The sequence below is a fragment of the Corythoichthys intestinalis genome, chromosome 21, assembly GCF_030265065.1.
Source record: "Corythoichthys intestinalis isolate RoL2023-P3 chromosome 21, ASM3026506v1, whole genome shotgun sequence".
In the NCBI taxonomy this organism is placed as follows: Eukaryota; Metazoa; Chordata; class Actinopteri; order Syngnathiformes; family Syngnathidae; genus Corythoichthys; species Corythoichthys intestinalis.
Genome location: NC_080415.1, coordinates 14,371,876 through 14,396,336, shown reverse-complemented (window position 1 = coordinate 14,396,336; position 24,461 = coordinate 14,371,876). Strand labels below are relative to the sequence as shown.

The 24,461-nt window shown below is 38.7% G+C and overlaps 2 protein-coding genes across 2 annotated transcripts in view; one reads left to right on the top strand and one right to left on the bottom strand.

Annotated features, from left to right (window-relative positions):
- Positions 1 to 184, bottom strand: part of LOC130910024 (semaphorin-4G-like) — a 58,488-nt gene extending 58,304 nt beyond the window's left edge. The window contains exon 1 of the mRNA XM_057827038.1: positions 99 to 184. Within this exon, the coding sequence (XP_057683021.1) occupies positions 99 to 101 (3 nt within the window). The 5' untranslated portion in view covers positions 102 to 184. The remainder of the gene's footprint in view (positions 1 to 98) is intronic.
- The window catches only part of mfsd13a (major facilitator superfamily domain containing 13A), a 65,118-nt gene that overhangs the window by 236 nt on the left and 40,421 nt on the right, over positions 1 to 24,461 (top strand). Inside the window, exons 2-7 of the mRNA XM_057827037.1 lie at positions 176 to 253; positions 491 to 531; positions 13,233 to 13,462; positions 13,533 to 13,612; positions 15,958 to 16,407; positions 16,477 to 16,597. Of these exons, the coding sequence (XP_057683020.1) occupies positions 176 to 253; positions 491 to 531; positions 13,233 to 13,462; positions 13,533 to 13,612; positions 15,958 to 16,407; positions 16,477 to 16,597 (1,000 nt within the window). The remainder of the gene's footprint in view (positions 1 to 175; positions 254 to 490; positions 532 to 13,232; positions 13,463 to 13,532; positions 13,613 to 15,957; positions 16,408 to 16,476; positions 16,598 to 24,461) is intronic.

The window sequence follows — 24,461 nt, the reverse complement described above, 5'->3', positions numbered from 1 at the left end:
TTATATCTGACTGCCAGGGGTATCAAAGCTATTTGTAATTGTAGCTTAGCAGAAGTTACAACTAAGTTCTCATGAAAGCAAACGATATTCATGCTTACCATGTAACGTTGTTTTTAGAGTTTCTGATTTAAATAATTCCACTGACATCGCAACGTTGTATGCTGGATGATTACAGAGATCCCAGGATCTCATCCAAATTCTGGGTTCTAAATGATGCAAGGACATTTCCGGGCCGAACGTTCAGAGGTTCAAAGTAAGTCAATGTCATTAACTAATTTGACTTGGACTATAGTTTCCATTCATTTAAATGAAGTGTGAAGACGAAATATTGTGTTAAAATAAATAACAAACAAGCCAAATCATGACTTTGCCATGAGGGTTAAACTATTTTGTTAATTCAAGTCCTGTTTAAACACTAGAAATGACTTCTTCAGCTTTTATGCAATGCAACTTTTAAAATTGCAACTTGTTTTCCTGTTTTTTCATGGAGGATTTTGCTTGCAAGAATCCATGCGACGTCTGGATCCACCGGTAATTGTTGCCCACACACTACAACTACAAACTGTTCGCCGTAGAAGATATTCTGTGCCAGCCCCCAACAGTCAAAGGCATATCTATGGCAACCATAAACTCATAAATTAAGGCTCTATGTTGGGGAACTATGAAGGAAGTACAAAAATTAATTAAGACAGTATTTTTTTCACCCATTTTGGAAAGATGAACTATGGGGCGCGGTTTGTAAAGCAGCACATGCCGAAAATTACGACAACATTTTCTCACATTTAGCGCCACGCTAGTTAAAAATGTGTGAAATGGTTGCAGTCACTTTTTTTTGCACGTTTACAACATTATTTTGCAACTTGAATATTTATTTTTAAATAATAAGTATTGGACTTGAATGTTTAAATCCAGAACTAAATATTTATTTAAATCTTAAATGTAAATCTTAAATTTATATTCTCTATACATTAGGGCTGCAGCTATCGAATATTTTAGTAATCGACTGAAAATTCTATCGATTAATCGAGTAATCGGATAAAACATTTTTTTTAGGTAAAGAGCAATTATACATATACATGAGAAAAAAAGACATTTAATCCAATATTGAACCATTTTCAGTCAATCAATGTATTTATTTTCAATGTACATTGTTGAAAACAGCCAACAATTGCATCTAAGATGTGACTAGAAAAAAAAATTCACTGCTTTCACTCAAAAAACTTCTAGACCTTATATATATATATATATGAAATAAATTAAAACAACAACAACATATTTCTTACCTAAAAATGTAATTACGCTTGATAACACACATCTCTTGAAAGCTGCGTGTTTTTCCCCACGTGTTTCAATTTAGTTTCCATTTGTGTCAAGCTATTTTTAAGTTAAGTTTTAAGTTCGTCTAAACTGTAAGTACTGGTAGGATTTTGAGTTTTTGCAGTGTTCAAAATAAATGTATGATACCTGCTGTATTGGAACACATTTATTCAGCAATGACTACTGAGCTAAAACTGACAGTTAGCTTTATTATGTTTTAATTTTACACCCTCATCATTCTACAGTGCTGTGTTTTTACAGATTAAATAAAGCCTGTATGTAAGACACGTTAGCCACGCGTCGACAGTGGTCATAATCAATAGACCCTACCCACGTGACGTCACAACTCCGCTCTCCTGAATGGTACCGCCCACTTGTCCGTCAAAACATAGTGTTAACCTGTTACGGCTACGTACATTTCTCCTATTTACGGCGTGTTTTTCTGCTCCTTAACATTAATAATCAAAATGGTGAAGGCGTGTGTGGCTGTTGGTTGCACTAACAGAGAAGATGGAAGGAGAGACTTTGAAGTTTTACCGTATTCCGAGGGATCCAAAGAGGAGAGCGAAATGGACGGCTGCAATTCGACGTGAAAACTGGGCACCAAAAAATCACCACAGACTATGTAGTAGTCATTTTATATCCGGTAAGATGCATTTAAGATATACTTAGAGGGTTTTGGGCTGACAAATAACCACAATTAAGATCATTGCGAGGCTAATCGCCGACAACATACGACGTCGTACGACATAGTTTCAAATTCAAGATGTTTGTGACTTCCCTTTCTTCCACCATCGTTATTTTTTGAATAATATTTAGCTGGTACCAAGTGAAAGAAACTGGCCTCGTCTACGGGGCTGACAAATAACCACAATTAAGATCATTGCTAGGCTAATCGCCGACAACATACACGTATGTATGTAGTGAGAGTGATATCGCTAAACCATATCAACATTAAAAGCCTTAACTCCATTGACAAATGACATGAAATACATTAGACTTGACAGTGGATGTTAGCAATAACAAAAGATTTTGAATTGAAAATTTCGTAACTCACCTTTCCAAGCACAAGATAGATTCCTGCCGAATTTTCGTGGACGAGGACCTGTTTCACCCAACCAGCAACGAAGTATTTATAAGCCTCCAAGCTCTTGAAGTTTTTCAAATTTTCGTGAGAATAGGCTGATTTTGTGTGGACAAGATAATTGTAAATATCAGCGTAGCAGATGTCAGGCAGACAGGGCGAAGAAAGTGGGTTGAAAAAAATCGATTTGGGCATCAAATATGGATCTGGCGACTGTATAGAACGAAGCTTTTCCACATAACGCCTTTTATGCAACACATCCAGTGAGTTTACGGCATCAGAAAGCACCGGGTCTTCCATGAAATGCATTTTAAATTCCTCGATCAATTGAAAACAATGCTAATACAGAGACAAAATGACGGACAAGTGGGCGGAACAATACAGTGATCACGTGGTTTTGTGACGTCGGTGGGTAGGGTATATAGAAACCTAGCCCTCCGGAGGGCTAACATTACGTGAGCGAGTGACAGTAACGTTTTATTTATTAGCAATGAGAAGTGTACTGCTTAAAGATGGCGGCTGTTTACTAATGCTGCCCAGACGCGGCCGAGTCTGTCATTGCGCATCTAGTCCTAAATGCATGTGATATCTATTAGGCACATCGGACACTACCTGCTACCAAACTAGCATCATGCGGGCGTAGTTTTTAGCAACGTCGGCGTAGTTTGTAGCGGCTGTCGGCTGCGGTAAGTTAAAAAAAAAAATTTTTTATTGCTTCTTCCTCTATGCATGTGACGTGAGGGCGTTGTCCCGCATTAAAAGTAGTCCGGGCAAAACGGGATGCTTAGAGCTGGCAAATTTAAATGATTCCTCAAGGTGAATAAAATTACTCGGATCAGTTTTTAAACTCGAGTTGCTCGAGTATTCGTTTCAGCTCTAATATATATATATTTTAAATTAATATCCTAAATATATATATGAAATTTATATCCGAAATATATATCCTAAATCTGAATTTTATATTAAATCCTAAATGTATATGTTATATCTAAATACTATATCTAAATCTTAAATCTGGAAACAGTTGAACCTAGATATTTAGCGTAATATGCAAATCACATGACTGGAGACCGGAAGTAACAAAATAAAAGCTGGAGCAGCTCAGACTGTTTGTTTACGTTGCTTGAAAATGAATAAAACCTACTCAACAGTGCTAGTCGGCTCTTGGACATGATTTATTATGATAATAACAATATCTAGGTAAAATACGCATTTAGGAGGAACCATTTAAGGAGTATTTTGTGCTTTTTGTGTCACTTTTACACACGAGCCCTGTAAAGTTCCTAAAAAAATAGCCACAAGGGGTCTCTGTTGGACTGGACTGGAGAGCAAGGTTGCCTTTTCTAACTTCAACTGCAAAAATCCCACGTCTCTCACTAGGAAACCTTTGTATTGCAGTCAGAATAGCTCTGCTGATAGTCTCGGGTAAATTTGACTCACCTGACCTACTTTCTTACAGGCCACCTTCGCCGACTGTGAGAAACGCGGGATTTTTGCAGATGAAGATAGAAAAGTCAACTTTGCACTCCAATCCAGTCCAACAAAGACCCCTTGTGGCTATTCTTTTAGTAACTTTACAGGGCCTGTGCGTAAAAGTGATACCAAAAGCACAAAATACTCCTTAAATGGTTTCTCCTAAATGTGTATTTTACCTAGATATTGTTATTATGACAAATCATGTCCAAGAGCCGACTGCCACCGTTGAGTAGGTTTTATTCATTTTCAAGCAACGTAAACAAACAGTCTGAGCTGCTCCAGCTTTTATTTTGTTACTTCCGGTCTCCATTCATGTGAATTTGCATATTACGCTAGATATTTAGTTTCAACTGTTTCCAGATTTAAGATGTAAATATAGTATGTAGATATAACATATACATTTAGGATTTAATACAAAATTCAGATTTAGGATATATATTTCGGATATATATATTTAGGATATTAAAAAAAAAAAAAAAGTAAGATTTACATTTAAGATTTGAATAAATATTTAGTTCTGGATTATAACATTCAAGTCCAATACTTATTATTTATAAATAAATATTTAAGTTCCTTAATAATGTTGTAAATGTGCAAAAAACAGTGACTGCAAACATTTCACACCAAATTTTTCACACTGCGTGGCGCTAAATGTGAGAAAATGTTGTCGTAATTTTCGTCATGTGCTGCTTTACAAACGGCGCCCCATAATAAACCCATGTATAATATAGACCATTTTAAAGTAAGTTTAAATATTTCATGCTTTTATTTTTTATAAAGTGCTAGGAATCTAATTCATGTTGATTGGGAGTGCTTTCGCTGCCAGCCTCTCCCAGTCAAAATGGATTGGGTCCACTATGGTCCTGAGAACCGGGACAACATACCCGGTTGCCCCCACCCTGTCAACGGGCTTGACCAGACGTAAATTAACATTGAAAATTTGAATTAAGGAGCCTGTACCCTTGAATTTATAATAGAAGACGATTGATAATCCACAAAAAAAGAGTATTTGTCCTAATTTAGTGAAAATACATCTTAATTTATACACAAATGACACCCAGTTGGTCCTCAGGCCCCAGTTTAAAGACCGCCATAGTCACTTGTTTGCTATACAAGTGTGCCATCTGCTGGACAAAAGATATAACGACATGAACAGGCACAATTCACCTTAGCTTTTGTTGATTTAAAATAAAATGCGCGTGTGTGTAGGGAGGTGTTTGTATTACAAACATATTTATTTTAATCCCAATCATATAAATTAGCAGCAGCGGAGATGAAAAACAAATTGCCATTTCCAAAATACTGCCACTAGGAGACGCTAACACGTCTATGACCGTCTCCTCCACATTGCCATGAAATACACCCAACCGCGAATCTGCCGCCGTCGTCCCAGCGACGAGACACTCAGCCGCGGTTGACATGACGTGGTTACTCGGCCTTCTTGCCGGTTCTCTAGAGCTAGAACCGACTGCTCTTCCCTACCCTAAAGCCAACAGGAACACTCGACGATAGCCTCCCCGTGAGCTCAGCTCATCGACCGGACGTCGGAAACGTCATCCTGTCGTATGTATAGCTCTCTCTTTGTTTTACCCGGTTTTCCACCTTATAATCATTCTTAACCCGCTTCCGTTTTAACAGCTAGCGTGCTAACACGTAACCAAGGCTAACTACCGCTAACTTAGCACCGTTAGGCACTTGGTCATTTTTCCATTTTAAATAGGAAAAAAAAAAGATTATTCGTTTATTGTCATAAGTGAGATTGTGTGGGTTGACGTGTAAACTAGTCAAAGAGTTTGTGGTTATCTAGCTCGTTGAAGACTAGGGATCAGTTTGGCTATGTTTATGTCACGCTTCTTCGAGATTGACTTTCACTTCTTGCTTCAGCTGATTCTTTTGTTGATAAAAGCTCAACAGGTGCTCACATTTTTCAGCATGACAGTCGTGCCTGTAAGTGTATTTACACGGGCAGAATTTGTTCAGTTTGGGCATTTGGAGGTGGACAGTGACGTAACTTCATTTAAATGTGACTCTGTGTAAAGCATTTATTTTCAAACATATCGGTACTATCAGTTTGGACTGAGTCTGACTAAGCGTCTTATAACATTGCTAAGCATTTACCTGTTAAATCAAACAGATGTGTTTTGTGTAACTGTTTGTTAGTTGTTGCTCAGATCAGATATACATAAAGATATGACAGATATACATCCACGCATGCCGTTATCTTGTTCTTTCTTTTCATGATCTTCTTGCTGCTGGATTTTTTTTTTGTGTGTGTGTGCCCTGATATACAATTTTGCTTCCGTTAGTTGTAAAGTTGTTTTTTCAAAACACCTCTTGTCGACTCCTAAGCATGTGCTGGTATGAGATTCTGACGGTACGATAACCTTAGGCAAAAATATCAAGGTATCACGGTATTGCTATTACTGCTCTAAAGTGTGTTATTTTGCGATATCTGGAAGGGGAAAAAAAACTTTTTTTTCCATTGAAAAGGATTTTTATTTGTCAAAACATATTAGCAAACTGGAACATAAGTATAATGTTAAGTTAAAATAAATTTAACAAAAAAATTGAAATATTCTAAATAAATAAAAATAAATGCATTCCTTTTATGTGAGCGTAAACCCACAGCCACAGCTCAAGATTTAGGAGTGGGAACCTCAGGGCACCTCACGAAACGATACGATTCGCGATACAAGGCTCACGATAACGATGATCTCACAATATCGAGATACAGCGATTAATCAATATATTGGTCAGAACATTTAAACATGATAGTCTACGATACAACTGTGAAATGAAAAACAAGATATTTCAAAATAGAAAAAAAACGTTTTATTGAGTCATTTATAAAACAGTGACACCTTTTCTGAGCAGCGTTGCTGTAAAATTAGGGCTGTCAAACGGTTAAAATTTTTAATCGAGTTAATCACAGCTTAAAAATTAATTGTAATTCATCGCAATTCAAACCATCTATAAAATATGCCATATTTTTCTGTAAATTATTGTTGGAATGGAAAGATAAGACACAAGACGGATATATACATTCAACATACTGTACATAAGTACTGCATTTGTTTATTATAACAATAAATCAACAAGATGGCACTAACATTATTAACATTCTGTTAAAGCGATCCATGGATAGAAGGACTTGTAGTTCTTAAAAGATACATTTTAGTACAAGTTATAGAAATTTTATTTTATAACCCCTCTTAATGTTTTCGTTTTAATAAAATTTGTAAAATTTTCAATCAAAAAATAAACTAATAGCTCGCCATTGTTGATGTCAATAATTACACAATGCTCATGGTGCTGAAACCCATAAAATCAGTCGCACCTAAGCGCCAGCAGAGGGCGACAAAACACCAAAAAACACACGTAGCAAGTGGACATGACACTGTGCTGTCATTTTAATCTGTTTGAGCGGGGCATATGCGTTAAATGTGTCAAATATTTTAACGTGATTAATTTTTAAAAATTAATTACCGCCCGTTAACGCGATAAATTTGACAGCCCTATGTAAAATATAAATTTACCTCAACTTTTTTTACCTGTATATAAAGAGGGAACAAACCACAACCACTGATTTCTCTTGGCGATATTTTGATGAATAGCACCCTTGTTTTCTTTAAAATTTTAAATCTTTTAAAATCTTTAACAGTGTTGTAGGTGTCAGTTAGCAGTTGAGCTTGGAGTGGGGCAATGATAGCATTGGTGGGTCTCTTCTCTTCGTATATGACCTTTGTTGCTACAAGCATTGGTTTGAGCTCTTCCACTATCTGCTTCAGCATTCGAGATGTCGGACTCAGTCACATTCTTCCTCACCTTAAAAACAACAAAATAAAACAAAAAATATTAGCTACTTAATTGCTTTTTGAGTTGAAATCCTGATTTTTTTTTTTTGTGTTGGAAGTATTGACTGAATTTTAAAAAATATGAATTGAATTAATAGAATTTCAAAATGCAATAATTACTCATTTTTCATAAGAAGGCTACATTAATTAACATGCACATCACCTTATAGGTATTGGAAGCTATTCAAACCAATTTTATAGCTTATTGTATCAAAATGGCAGTACTAATAGTTTGTGTAGTAAAATAGATGGAAAGTGGTTCTCTAATACGGTAATATCAAATAAATCAGTAAATTAATGTAGGTTTGCTTGATATTCGTTTCCATCCAATTTTATGGTCCTGGTTTATTTGATATCATTCAACACCAAATGTCATCAAAATAATACATGTAAATTAAAAAATCAATTACATTGCAAAACTTTCTTACCTCAGGTGGTAAAAACGAAGCAGTGATGGCAGTGAAGAAATCCGGTGACAACTTCATCACCAGCTGCAAGTGGCTATGCATATTCATTGTTTTTCCAGTGAACCTTATTTTTGTTAGACAATTCTTGCATACAGCAAAGTCCTTGTTCACCTGACTTCATTCCTTATTGGTGTGAAATCTAAAGTGTGTCCACAAGTGTGATTTGTTGGAATATTTTTCTCATTTTTTTCTTCCACCATTCTCGCTTCACTATATATTTTTTTCATCCCACTTGTAGCTTCATTTCTTCTTCTCTAGATGACTTGCGCGCACTTGTTCTTCACCGCCAAGAAATTGCTCAACAAACATTGAATGAGCAGTTTACAGCATCCACACTCCATAGTATGGCCAATATGTCAAATAAAAGTATTGATACTTGGCCGGTGCATATCGATAACTGATTGGCTTGCAAATTATCGCGATATATCGCCGTATCGTGATATTGTTACACTCGTAATTACAATCAGAACAAAAATAATTATTTTCCATAAAAAGCACGTGTGCATAACTCGTATCATGTTGATGCACACTAAGCCTGAACGATATATCGTTTAAACATCGCCATCGCAATGTGCGCGATAGTTCCATCGCAAGCACGTGCGATAGTTTTTTTCTTTTTATAATCCATATACGCCTTGCTTTCCACTCTGCGCACAGCCTTACACCCTCCCTCTCCCAGCCCTTTGTTCCTCTCAGTCACGGCGGCACTTGCTTATTAAAGTTAAAGATGGCTTTGATCTGGCCAAAGAAGCAGACTTCACACGGGCATCTGTCAATCATCGTTTAACTTGTTAAACAGTTTCTGCAAGGAAGCCGCGCTGGAATGAATGTGTGTGTGTGTGTGTGCGTGTGTGTGTGTGTGTGTGTGTGTGTGGAGAGACGTTGGAGACATATAAATGCCAGAAGTGATCATGAGGAGTTTGAAATTTCTACATGTCACTCCAACAGTCACAGCTAAGGTAGATAAACAGAAGCATTTCATAAAGCCAAGCACTTATCTACTACAGTACTTTATTCTTGTTCAAAAATGATTTGGTTGGACAGTTATGTTTAAAACAGATCATAATTTTGACATTTGAAATGCTTAAAAACCATTTTATATACATTTTTTAAATCACTTTGGGGGGAAAAAGTGAGAAAAAACATGTCTTATATGTATCTCTCCAGTGCTAAATCTGAATAAATACATTGAGCTAAAAAAACACACAAAAAAAAAAATAATAATTTTTTTTTTTCACTTATCGCGGCGGGTTTTGGTTCTGGTCCCCATTAACTGCGAAAAACGAGAGATCACTGTACACTGTGGTGACGGTGAGTCATCCAAAGTCTTTCCAAACAGCTATTCAAGTCATCAAGGGAAAATTTCTTATAAAAAAAAATATATATAATTTTTTAAAATATCGCAATATAATATCGCAGTGTATCGCAAACTCCAAAAAAATCGCAACTATAGTTTTTTCCAATATCGTTCAGGTCTAATGCACAGCACAGACAGTTGCCAGAGAGAAAAAAAAACACGTGTTTTACCACCACTAGACACACTAAACATGCTGGAGTTAACTCTCGTAGCTGATGGGAAATGTTCATGACAGTTTTTGCTAACCTTTAATTTTGTATAAATGCGAAATCATATTGGAGGTATTACTTCCTCAGCAGCCGCCCTCCGCAAACATGTTTTACATGTCAGTTGACCCTTCTCCTCTAAGTCGTGGCCGTCTGTAACTTTTCTGTAGCCAAAGTATTCCCATACCAGCGATTTCGTTTTCTTTGATGGGGGAAAAAGTTCAGGAGTTTCACCTCATCCAGCCATCGTGTAGCACAGCTGACTAACTGACACTGAGCAACAACTGGTGGGTGAGGGTTCGGCCTTGCAGCTGCAAGTGAGGGGTTTTCCCCTGCATTTTTGGGGACATAAAAATAGGTAATACTGAAGGGACGGTATGACAAAACTATTGCGGTTTTGAAACTTTGACGTTTTCATACCACGGTATACCTTTAAACCGGTAATCGGCTCATATCTACTCCCAATGTGTCATTTCATTGTCTGGTTACTGAATAATGAAGGCTCGTCCCATTTCCCTCTTTGCAACTTCCTCTTGTTCAGTCAACTAAACAAGCATCCTTACTAGATATGTTACAAAAACTTTTTCTTTCAGAAGTGGACTAATGTCATGATCACAGTGAGCATGACATCACTAAGTGCTACTAATGAACAAACGTCTCAAAAAGTTGTCCGCCAGCCAGCAACAGATAGATATGGATCCTATGCGGGGAGTTCTCGATAATGACACGTCATCATTGCGGTGTTAAGCTGTCATTTGTCATTGATATGGGCCAATGTCAGTCGTCTCGCGGAGCTCCCTTCAGTTCTGGGCCCTAGGCAATTACATTCCCTACCCACCAAGTTGCTGCATTTCTGGTTTAGGCTGTAAATTGTTGAGGTGTGCTGTGAAACATGAGTGTGAATGGTTATTTGTAGCTGGGATATGCTCGAACTCACCGTCAACTTTAACAAAAACAATTGAAATTGAAGGGATTTTATACAGAAGGAACTGTAAAATATTTTTTTTAATGAAGGGATGACAATGAATGAACCAAGAAGAAGAGGCAAGTAGACAAATCTATTATTTTTTACATAAATGGGATATGGTGTTGTACATGCTTTATTATTGTTTTTTTTTTTTTTTTTGCCAAAGAGCTAAAGTTCTATATAAAGCTGCATGTCATGTTTAAAAAAATCAGAGTACACAGGGTGTGCTCCTAAGTTGCAAATATTTTGCACGGTCATCTTGCCTCACCTGTAGAACTACATGAGATAAGATCTATTTGAGCAGTTTGGTATTTGTATTACTTTTCCCTTTATGGAACGACACAAGTCACTACTGGGGGGGAGTTTTCTGGAAAAAATCTGTTTTAGAGCTTTTCAGGTTGAATCAGTATTTCTCAAATAGTGGGGCGCAGAGCGATGCCGGGGGTGGTGCATGTGACCTCGGGGAACATACTTTTTTGCCGTAGTAGAATAAGTGTGACTGCACATCCACTCAGTGGGTGGCAGTAGCGCTTTAATTTTTAAAGTGCGCTGTATTTTTTAATCGAACAAGACCACACAGCTAGCGCACGGGAGATATGAAGAGCTAAGATGAGGAAATATGAGAAATCGTATGTAGCATTTGGCTTTGACTTGTAATACAGTGAGAGACAAGGAAATACCAGTCTGTTAAATGTGTCTACAAATGTTTGCAGCGGACAGAAGGAAGCCAAATCAATTAAGAGGTCACTTAACTTAAAACCCCTTCTACCTTAGTGTATCATATTTGATATACTCAGAATTTCATTATTTTGAGACTAATTTAGAATTAAAAAAAAAATGATTGATGCAAGTCAAAACATGCATTTGCAGGTTCCATGAGAAAAAAAATCTGGATTTAGCTAGGGTTATAGATATTAGAGCGCTTATTACATATTCATTTTGATGTTTCTTTTTCTACAAATTTGAAAAAAGTACCATTAGGACCTTATTTTTTAAGTTTCTCTGACAATTGCTTCATGTTGCAGGCATTAAGGGGTTTTAAACACATTAGACCCAAATCACATTGATAAGCTGCTTGAGGTTTTTTTTTTTTTTAAATTATGCGAAACCATGCGGAATATTGCCAACAGTTGTCCCACCTTGTCAGTTTTACAGCAGTAAACCAGCGAGCACTGTTAGCATCATATAAGGTGGCATACCAAGTTGCTCAGTGCAACCCCACACTATTGCAGAGGTGCTGATACTGCCTGCAGCAAAAATAAAAACTCCCCCTGTCCAGTGACACTGTTGTTTTTGTCCTATTAATTTTAGTTTTTTCGGTCAAATTGTTTGGCATATTGTCCTCATGAGTTAATTTTGCTAATCAATTTATTTTTGTTTATTGATTTTATTATGTTTTATTTTTCAGGATAGTACAGTCATTTTATACAGTTTGAAGGCAAATTGATGCACATTAAGTCTTTTGTGTTACAAACAACACAATGTTAACTAGAGGTGGGAATCTTGGGGCATCTCACGATTCAATTACGATTGAGAGGCTATGATTCAATTATAAATCGATTATTGATGCACAACCCTCCTCCCCCAGCTATTAGCTGCTTTTAATGTTTAGTACATTAGTTAAAAAATAATACAAAAATCCTCTCAGGGTTAAATAAACTACTATTTCAGTATCAAGTTAACAGTTCTAAACAGTAAATGAAATACTCAAGTCCCCATACTGTATCAGCAGCTTTAAACTACATTCAATCTTCAACAGAATAAATTGTAGCTTTTTTATCCAACTAAAAGTGAACTCGGGTATATATAAAAGACAATGTGGACTACCACTTCAAAACAAATGGCTCAAAAAAGTGCTTTTCTGCTTTACGTTGTGTAAACATAAACATGTAAACATTAACAGGTTTCCCCGCGCGTTGTTTAGTTCCGCTTTATTTGGCATATTTAAATAATCGGAATTTGGTTGTTTGTGAATCATTCTCGAATCTCAGCAGCCGAATCGCGAATAATCTAAGAATCGGAAATTTCACACACCTTTAATGTTAACAGAGTTAAATTTTATTGTAAGTTGATCTATATTACTTTTTTTTTCTTTCATATTAAAAAATGACACAAGGTTATGGAGAGGTGTACATATAATAATAATAATTTTATAGACAAATGGTACTATTTATAGTGGTGGCAGAGCGTTGGGGGGGGGCATTTACGTCTTCCTGGAGGGGGGTGCAGAAAATAATTGGGAAGCACTGGGTTCAATAAAGCAAATTCCAAAAGAAGAAGAGACTGAAATCTAAACTGATTGTATTTTTTCTTAATTTTAGCCAAGTGGATTTAAATTGGATATTGAATTTTGTGAAAATAATCAGATTTTATTGTCATGTCAAATAGCACAGCCCCGTTAGAACAGAATAGATACGCACGTTCGTGGTTGCGTACGCATGAGATTACTACCTTCTGCTACACTAACTCTTCATACAATCTAAAAATAAATCCTTGCTTTTCAGGCTATGAGGGAGCGGGGATCGGCTGGCGCTTGACTGACAGAGGGAAAGGAAGAATGGGCCGTAGCACCGAGGGCAGTGGGCTGAGTGGCACCGTTGTCATCCCCACTGCAGTGCTCTACGGTTCCTTGGCCCTCTTCACCTCCATCCTGCATAATGTCTTTCTGCTCTACTACGTGGACACTTTTGTGTCTGTTTACAAGATCGACAAAGTCTCCTTTTGGGTTGGAGAGGTGAGCCGAGCAGCTAGTCGCGTACACAAGTGCGTTGTATTCCTTATTCTGAGCATGCGTGTCTTTCCAGACGGTGTTCCTGCTGTGGAACAGTCTCAACGATCCTCTTTTCGGCTGGATGAGCGATCGTAAATTTCTCAGTTCTCCTCAGTGAGTGTGTGGATCCTCCTTCTACTTCCTCTTTTGTTGTATGCACAAAAACCTCCATAATTTCGTTTCATTCTTGTTCACACTGTGATGCTCTTTTGCAAACATGTGAACTTAAATTTGTGTGGACACTCTTAAGACCTAAACTTTTCTTTGACTTTTATTTGCCATCAGTTTGACCTGATAAGTATACAAATTAAGTTAAAAGAGTCCATATTATGATGATTTCCATTAAAAATGTGTCTCCTTTTACATTTTTATTAAATTATATACTGTAATTTTCGGACTAAAAGCTGCTTCTTTTTTCCCTCATTTTCAAACCTGCGGCTTATTTGTTGATTTATTTGGGTTAATATGTCACACTTTATTTGACAGTGGCGTCATAAGACTGCCATAAGACCATAATAATTGTGACATGACACTATCATGGGCATTAATGAATGCTTATGACAGATGTCATTTAGTATCATCTGGCATTATGTCATTCAATTCCATTTATGTCCAGCTCCGATCTTTTGCATCTATTCAAAAGTGAGATATGTTCTGAAATATTTAGTTAGCTTCAGATGCTAATTAAATATTTCAGAACGTGATGGTCTAGATCACCACAACAATAATGGCCATTTTGTTAACGGACCCTCGTACTGGGGAACTTTCCTTTCCAAACTACTGTACTTCAAAATCCTAATCTGAAATTACAACGAGTAACGTCAGCGCTGAGCAAATGCTATGCTACTAGGTGAACCTAAACATAACGTCAATGTCAATATTAAGGTCAGTTCAGTCTTAAACCAGAAGTACATTCATTAACTTCAAATGTAGGGTTGGGCATCGAGCATGGATGGGAACTGGTTCTAACATTCCGATGCTCCCGGAATCGTTGGAACTTTTAAATTTCGATTCCTTGTTTCGATGCCCTGAGCGCCGAGCGGAAAAAAATTGCTCAAGTTCAAAGTCTGATATTTATATAAGAGTTAAAATTAGCCCCGTGAGAAGTTAATTTTATCTAAAAAATCCTCGAGGAGTTAAGACTTTAATACAAACAATGCAATTTTTTTGACCCTGCATTTTTTTTTTTACCATGCCTCTTAAAAGAATCAGAATCGAGAATCGTTCGGAACCGGAATCGAAACGTGGAATCGGAATCTGAGCCTGAATCGTTCCAATTCAAATGATGCCCAACCCTATTCAAATGCCTTTCTGTGGATTTTTGTCCCGATTTCAATCTCAGCGCTGACGTATTCGAGGCGCAAGCTTTCAATAGGAGAACTGATGCGTTTTGATGCGTTTTTTAAAATAAAGTGTGTAAAGGAACAATTTGTATTTGACGTTCTATTTCAGACAACGTATGGTAAATAGTGCGTAAAAATGAGCTCTTATATTCATTTAGACGTCATGTTAAAGAATATAAATGATAACTTCGAATGGATCTTTAAATCTTTAAAAAAAAAAAACATCTCATTTGCAAGGTGTGGCTGCTTTTATTTTTGTGTTGCGGTGCACCACGATCTTTAGTATGTAGGGGAAACCCTGCAGAACATGAATTTTGATTGTTATTTACATCTGTAGAGCTGCAATACAGGCATGTCAGACGACAACAGTGTTGACAGCAGGTGACAGCAGAGATGGACTGTCTCGTCAAGGGAGCAGTGATGGCCAAAAGAAGCAATGAAGCTTCGCAGCCGTTTGGTTCAAAGCTTCATGGTGGTTCAATTGGTCTTGATGATGCTGTCAAATAAAGTGTTACTGTTTAATATCTTTTAGTGTAAATATCTGATAATACAGTGAGGAATGCTGCAATAGTTCAGTGCGGCTTATCTACGAACAAATGCCGTTTTCATGTCAAATTTGGTGGGTGGTGGCTTATAGACAGGTGCGCCTTGTAGTCCGAAAATTACGGTAATTTACACATCAAGAAATTCTGGAAAACAAGTAGCAGAAGTACAATTCCACTAAAATTCAACAAAAACATCCTCATTTATTTCGGGGGGAAAACGTGACTTGAAAAAGCGCAAAAATCTACAGCAACTGACCCAGAAATGCCCTAAGATCAACAGGAAATCATCTAAAATGTACAGGAAGTGACCCCGGAATGCCCCAAAATGTAGAGAAAGTGACCCAAAAACACAAGAAGTGGCCTGTAAGTAACCTAAAATTAACTCATTGCCTGCTCTGAACGGTTATCTTTCATTTCATTCGCCCCCTCCCAGTAAACATGGATTGGCCGTTAAGCGCCGTCAATGGCAGCCAATGAGTTAACACGGAAGTGACACAAAAATGCCTCAAAATTAATAGGCAGTAGGGCTAAAAAGCTCCTGAAATTAAACATAATCCTTGCTGTATTGCAGGAGCGGCTCCGAGCTGACGTCTCCAGAGGTGGTCTTGAAGCGACTCCATGCGCTCTCGTCCAGCGGGCCCCTCTTTGCCCTGTCCTTCCTAGCCTTCTGGGTAGCTTGGGCCACCCCGGGCCTTCAGTTCCTGGTGTGCCTGTGCCTGTACGACGGCTTCCTGACCATGGTGGACCTCCACCACAGCGCCCTCATGGCCGACCTGGCCGTGTCAGCCGCCGACCGCACGCGCCTGAATTTCCATTGCTCGGTGTTCAGCGCCCTGGGTTCCTTCTCAGTCTTTTTGTCCTACTCGTTCTGGAACAAGGAGGACTTCTACGCCTTTCGTCTGTTCTGCGTGACTCTAGCCACCTTCTCCATTTTGGGCTTCTTTCTCGTCTCCCGGTTGCTACGGAAACGCTTTCAAAAAGAAATTCGGCCCAGACTGGATGAGGCGCACATGCTCAAAGAGTAGGTTCTCTTTAAAAAATGACTTTTGTGCAATTTATCATTACATTTTTCTTCTGCTATGTCTCACAGGCTCAGTGTTGACCATGCACCCTTCACTTCACTAGAGCGACCAGTCACCCTCAGACAGTACCTCAAGCAGCTCTCCAGACACAAAAACTTCATGTGGTTCGTCTCGATGAACCTCCTCCAGGTGATCCCATCATCATATTTAAGTACAGGTTGTCCCCGGGTTACGACGTACTCGACTTATGTGATTTTCGACTTTATGACGCCAGAGTCTCGTCCGCCATGTTGTCTCTACCGTTTTTTTTTTTTTTTTGTCACATAAACAGTACCTTATTGTACCTCACAGTATCTTATTTTTTACTTCATTAATATGACAAGTTCTTCCCTTGTGAAACAAAAAGTTGTTCAGGTTGACAGACAGTAAACAAGGCAATTGTGGTTTTTGAAGCTTTAAACTTCACTTCTTCCTTCACTTTGAACAATTTGTAAAGCTGTAAAGCACATATGTACAACACTTGACACAAAACAATTGGTGTTCAAAGGTCCATCTAGTCTGATCAATATGTAAATTTAATAGATTAAATTAGCCTATTTTGCCTAACAAAGGTCCGCTAGTTTAAATGCTACGTATTTACAATTCTCATAGCAAACCGCTCACACATAACACCACTAACTTTAGCTGTAAACTGATGTTACAAATGCATACACAAATGTATATTAGCTGAAACAACTTATAGCCTTATGTGGGCCAAACCAGAGCGCAGCTGTCCTTTATCCATGATGAGTCTGCTCCTGTCATACAAAGTGACAGTCCAGCCAGACCCAACGCTGCCACCCGTGGGCGGTGTGTTCTTCATCCTTAAACAAAATACAGTTGTACCTCGTACCTCGACATACGATCGCTTCGACATCCGACGTAAAATTTGACTTGCCATTTGTTTCTACGTCGGATGATATGCTCGAAATATGCCGATTTATGACAGTTTCTTTGTTTTCCCGCAAGACGGACGCATGCCGGATTTTCTTGTGAGAGAAATCAACATGGGTTCCAAAAATGTTAGTGCAGGTGGTAAAAAAAGGGAAAGTCGAGGCTTACCATTAAAATGAAGATGGAAATGATAGGAAAAATAGGAGCGTGGTGTCCGTGTCCGTGAACTGGCTCGAGAATATGGCCATGGAATGTCTACGATTTCAATTGTCCTCCTCTGACCGCCGTTCGCCAGCCCTTATAAATTAAGATGACAACTATTATTATTGTAACATCGTAAAAAAGCCAGCCTCGTCAGATTTTTAATAATTTATTTCATACCTTTTTCAACACAATATGCCTACTGTCCGCTGCAGCTGACGCCATCAACAGAACGTGAAAAGTGAAAGTAAAAAAATCCTCTCTCCCTCTGTCAAGTCAGCCACGTGGTGCGTTCAGCTACACCACGCAAAACACATCTGCCTCATTAGAACCCGATTCATTCCATGATTACAGGAATTATTAGGGCCCGAGCACTAGGCGTGCGAAGGCCCTATTGTAATGCAAAGGATTATTAGGGCCCGAGCACTAGGCGTGCGAAGGCCCTATTGTAATGCAAAGGATTATTATTATTATTATTATTATTATTATTAGGGCCCGAGCACTAGACGTGCGAAGGCCCTATTGTAATGCAAAGGATTATTATTATTATTAGGGCCCGAGCACTAGACGTGCGAAGGCCCTATTGTTTTGCAAAGGATTATTATTATTATTATTATTATTATTATTATTATTATTATTCTTTTTTCAGGGCAAATGAAAATGGCCAATTTGGAGGCCTGAACATGCACGAAAAGTCACCAAAATTTGCACATACGTGCCGCTTCGCGTAAATTTCGATAATCTTGTGTCGTTTTGAAAAAATGTCAAAAAATGGCTCAGTGGCGCCCCCTTTACCCTTAAAATTTTCAAAAAGGCCTCTCCTCTCAGGTTTTCAACGTAGAGCAATGAAATTTGGGGAGTAGATACCTTATGCCTAACTGTTCAAAAAAGCCTCTTGCACCCATATTCCAAATCCAACAGGAAATCGGATATTTTGGATCAAATGTGAAATTTTTATCGGTTCACAGTTGGGGTTTACATTTGGAGGCCTGAACATGCACGAAAACTCACCAAAATTTGCACATACATGCAACTTTGCGTAAATTTTGATAATCTACAAAAAAATTTAACAAAATCGCTCAGTGGCGCCCCCTTGAAATTTTCAAAAAGGCCTTTCCTATTAGGTTTTTTCAACGTAGAACGATGAAATTTGGCGAGTCGATACATTGTGCAAAACTGCTCCAAAAAGTCTCTTGCACCCATATTCCAAATCCAACAGGAAGTCGGAAATTTTGGATCAAATGTGAAATTTTATCGATTTACATTTGAGACCTTGTCGCTGAAGAAAATAGTTGGATCGTCTTCAAAATTGGTCAGAGTATTCAGGAGACATATGAGATCTTAAGTTTTCAAAATGGTGTGTTTTCACTCAAGGGTCGGGCCTGGGCGTGGTCCCAAAGTCGGCCATTTTTGGGCAAAATACCAAATTCAGAAAATGATTAAAAACTCCGTGATACAACGTTCAATCTTTTTCATTTCTAGCATGTATATGAGATATCCCAGCCTGAACACGACTGCATTGAAATATTACCCATTAGGCCTGGCGCCCCCTAGTGGGAACAGGAAATGGCCTTCTTTACGAGACAGGCTCCTCCTCCAAGGGAAAAAAAACTATTGACCTCAAACCTGTTTCAGGGGAGCCTCAAGACATGTGTTCAGGTCCCTGATAAAAAATATTGAGGTTTCGTTGAAGCGGAGAGGTCCAAACTGGAAGTGAAAATGACCGTCAACAATTTGTCTCGCCAAAAATTTTGAACAGTCATAACTCGGCAGATATGCAACATATCTGCGCCAAACTTTCCGTGTTTGTTGAGAGTCATACCCTGAAGGTTCTTGTAGGGGTCATTTGCATCAACTCTACAGTGCCAACTAGTGGCGAAAGAAAGAAGTTTTAAAAAAGGCCTTTCCTATTGGGTTTTTTCAACATAGAGCAAGGAAATTTGGGGAGTAGATACCTTATGCAAAACTGCTCCAAAAAGTCTCTTGCACCCATATTCCAAATCCAACAGGAAATTGGGTATTTTGGATCGAATGTGAAATTTTCATGGGTTCACAGTAAGAGTTTACATTTGGAGGCTTGAATATGCATAAAAACTCACCAAAATTTGCACATACATGCGGCTTTGGATAACGTTCGATAATCTTGCAACGTTACGAAAAAATTTAACAAAATGGCTCAGTGGCGCCCCCTTGAAATTTTCAAAAAGGCCTCTCCATTTAGGTTTTTCTAACATAGAGTGATGAAATTTGGAGAGTCAAAACTTTGTGCAAAACTGCTCCAAAAAGTCTCTTGCACACACATTCCAAATCCTACAGGAAATCGGGTATTTTGGATTGAATGTGAAATTTTTATCGATTTACAGTGTGCACATTTTACACCTTGGCACCTAGGGAATTAGTTTGATCATTCTCAAAATTGGCGAGCCTGTTCATGAGGCATATGAAATCTTAAGTTATAAAAATGGTGTGTTTTCATTCACGGGCCTGACCTGGGCGGGGTGCCAAAGTCGGCCATTTTTTCGCCAAAACACCGAATTCGGAAAATGACTGATAACTCCCTCATACATCGTTCAATCTATTTTAAATCTGGCATGTGTGTGAGGTATACTAGCCTGAGCAGGACTGGATTGAAAATTTACCATTTGTGCCTGGCGCCTCCTAGTGGGAACAGGAAATGCCCTTTTTTACGGGACACACTCCTCCTCTAAAGGGAAAAAATCAATCTACCTCAAACCTGCAAAAGGGAAGCCTTAAGACCTGTGTTCAGGTGCCTGATGAAAAATATTGAAGTTTCGTTGAAGCGGAGGGGTCCAAACAGGAAAGTGAAAATGACTGTCAACAATTTTTCTCTCCAAAAACTTTGAACAGTCATAACTCGGCAGATATACAACATATCTGCGCCAAACTTCCCGTGCTTGTTGAGAGTCATACCCTGAAGGGCCTTGTAGGGGTCATTTGCATCAACCCTACAGCGCCAACTAGTGGCAATAGAAAGTCACTCGTTTTTCCAATACATGTCCAGTTCTTTTCAGGTTGGTCATTGTAGTTTCAAGACCTATTAAAATACTTATTTACGGCCCATGTCCACGTGTCTCTGTCTGTTGCCGTGACGACCCTTTGTTCGCCATTTAAAGGAAATATTTTTTTTCAGAGACTCAGGCAGCTTATAGAGCCACAATAGTTGGCACACTTGGTCGAATTGGCCCAGTTAGAAGATTAATTTTAGTTTTGAATAAGGGCTTGGCTGCACAGCTCAGTAGTGGCTCCTTTTTTGTAGTACTCTCTCCAATAGGGGTTTTTATCTCTTGGGTGTGGGAATGTAAATAGGCGACTTTCGAGCATGTTAGGTTCTAATGAGATGATTAGAGAGGAGGATCTGCCACCGCCCTGACCTGCACACAGTCCGAGTTGCGTGACGTCCGAGTTGCGCTAGATCGCGAGGGCCCGTTCAGTCCTGCTTGCAGGCCTAGTTATTATTATTATTATTATTCTTTCTTCATGGCAAATGAAAATGGCCAATTTGGAGGCCTGAACATGCACGAAAAGTCACCAAAATTTGCACATACGTGCAGATTCGCGTAAATTTCGATAATCTTGCGTCGTTTTGAAAAAATGTCAAAAAATGGCTCAGTGGCGCCCCCTTGACCCTTAAAATTTTCAAAAAGGCCTCTCCTCTCAGGTTTTCAACGTAGAGCAATGAAATTTGGGGAGTAGATACCTTATGCCTAACTGTTCAAAAAAGCCTCTTGCACCCATATTCCAAATCCAACAGGAAATCGGGTATTTTGGATCGAATGTGAAATTTTTTCGGTTCACAGTTGGAGTTTACGTTTGGAGGCTTGAACATGCACGAAAACTCACCAAAATTTGCACATACATTCAACTTTGCGTAAATTTTGATAATCTACAAAAAAATTTAACAAAATGGCTCAGTGGCGCCCCCTTGAAATTTTCAAAAAGGCCTCTCCTATTAGGTTTTTTCAACGTAGAACAATGAAATTTAGTGAGTCGATACATTGTACAAAACTGCTCCAAAAAGTCTCTTGCACCCATATTCCAAACCCAACAGGAAGCTGGAAATTTTGGGTCAAATGCGAAATTTTATCGATTTACATTTGAGACCTTGTCGCTGAAGGATAAAGTTGGATCGTCTTCAAAATTGGTCAGACTATTCAGGAGACCTATGAGATCTTAAGTTTTCAAAATGGTGTGTTTTCATTCAAGGGTCTGGCCTGGGCGTGGTCCCAAAGTCGGCCATTTTTAGGCAAAATACCAAATTCAGAAAATGATTAAAAACTCCGTGATCCAACGTTCAATCTTTTTCATTTTTAGCATGTTTATGAGATATCCCAGCCTGAACACGACTGCATTGAAATATTACCCATTAGGCCTGGCGCCCCTAGTGGAAACAGGAAATGGCCTTCTTTACGAGACAGGCTCCTCCTCCAAGGGAAAAAAATCTATTGACCTCAAACCTGTTTCAGGGGAGCCTCAAGACAGGTGTTCAGGTGCCTGATGAAAAATATTGAGGTTTCGTTGAAGCGGAGAGGTCCAAACTGGAAGTGAAAATGACCGTCAACAATTTGTCTCGCCAAAAACTTTGAACAGTCATAACTCGGCAGATATGCAACATATCTGCGCCAAACTTTCCGTGTTTGTTGAGAGTCATACCCTGAAGGTTCTTGTAGGGGTCATTTGCATCAACTCTACAGTGCCAACTAGTGGCGACAGAAAGAAGTTTTAAAAAAGGCCTTTCCTGTTGGGTTTTTTCAACGTAGAGCAATGAAATTTGGGGAGTAGATACCTTATGCCTAACTGCTCAAAAAAGCCTCTTGCACCCATATTCCAAATCCAACAGAAAATCGGGTATTTTGGATCAAATGTGAAATTTCTGTCCATTTCTAGTACAGTTTACATTTGGAGGCCTGGACATGCACGAAAACTCACCAAATTTTGCACATACATGCGGCTTTGTGTGGATTTCGATAATCTTGCAACGTTACAAAAAAATGTAAAAAAATGGCTCAGTGGCGCCCCCTTGAATTTTTCAAAAAGGCGTTTCCTATTAGGTTTTTTTAACGTAGAGCAATGAAATTTGGGGAGTCGATACCTTGTGCAAAACTGCTCCAAAAAGTCTCTTGCACCCATATTCCAAACCCAACAGGAAATCGGGTATTTTGGATCGAATGTGAAATTTTTATCAATTAACAGGGTGCACATTTGAGACCTTGTCACAGAGGGAATCAATTGGATCATCTTCCAAATTGGTTAGACAATTCAGGAGACCTATGAAATCTAAACTTTTCAAAATGGTGTGTTTTCATTCATGGGTCTGACCTGGGCGTGGTGCCAAAGTCGGCCATTTTTTCGGCAAAATGACAAATTCAGTAAAGGACTAATAGCTCCTTGAAACAACGTTCAATCTTTTTCATATCTGGCATGTATGTGCGGGATCCCACCCTGAACACGAGTGCATTGAAATATTACTCATTAGGCCTAGCGCCCCCTAGTGGGAACAGGAAATGCCTTTTTTACGAAACAGGCTCCTCCTCCAAGGAAAAAAAAATCTATTCACCTCAAACCTGCATCAGGGGAGCCTGAAGACATGTGTTCAGGTGCCTGATGAAAAATACTGAGGTTTGGTTGAAGCAGAAGGGTCCAACAGGAGAAGTAAAAATGACTGAAGCCATTTCGTCTCACCACAAGTTTTGAACAGTCATAACTTCTACAACATATCTGCGCCAAACATATCGTGCTTGTTGAGTCATAGTCTGAAGGGTCCTGTAGGGGTCATTTGCATCAACCCTACAGCGCCAACTAGTGGCAATAGAAAGTCACTCATTTTTTTAAATATATGTCCAGTTCTTTTCAGGTTGGTCATTGTAGTTTCAAGACCTTTTAAAATACTTATTTTACGGCCCATGTCCACATGTCTCTGTCTGTTGCTGTGATGACCCTTTATTCGCTCCTTTTTTGTAGTCCTCTGTCCAATAGGGGTTTTTATCTCTTAGGTGTGTGAATGTAAAGAGGCAACTTTCGCGCATGTTAGGTTCTAATGAGATGATTAGAGAGGACGATCTGCCACCACCCTGACCTGCACACTGTCCGAGTTGCATGACGTCCGAGTTGCGCTAGATTGCGAGGGCCCGTTCAGTCCTGCTTGCAGGCCTAGTTAGGGCCCGAGCACTAAGCGTGCGAAGGCCCTATTGTTTTGCAAAGGATTATTATTAGGGCCCGAGCACTAGGCGTGCGAAGGCCCTATTGTAATGCAAAGGATTATTATTATTATTATTATTATTATTATTCTTCTTTCTTCATGGCAAATGAAAATGGCCAATTTGGAGGCCTGAACATGCACGAAAAGTCACCAAAATTTGCACATACGTGCAGATTCGCGTAAATTTCGATAATCTTGCGTCGTTTTGAAAAAATGTCAAAAAATGGCTCAGTGGCGCCCCCTTGACCCTTAAAATTTTCAAAAAGGCCTCTCCTCTCAGGTTTTCAACGTAGAGCAATGAAATTTGGGGAGTAGATACCTTATGCCTAACTGCTCAAAAAAGCCTCTTGCACCCATATTCCAAATCCAACAGGAAATCGGTTATTTTGGATCGAATCTGAAATTTTTTCGGTTCACAGTTGGAGTTCACATTTGGAGGCTTGAACATGCACGAAAACTCACCAAAATGTGCACATATGTTCAACTTTGCGTAAATTTTGATAATCTTTGAAAAAAATTAACAAAAAGGCTCAGTGGCGCCCCCTTGAAATTTTCAAAAAGGCCTGTCCTATTAGGTTTTTTCAACGTAGAATGATGAAATTTGGTGAGTCGATACATTGTGTAAAACTGCTCCAAAAAGTCTCTTGCACCTATATTCCAAATCCAACAGGAAGTCGGAAATTTTGGATCAAATGCGAAATT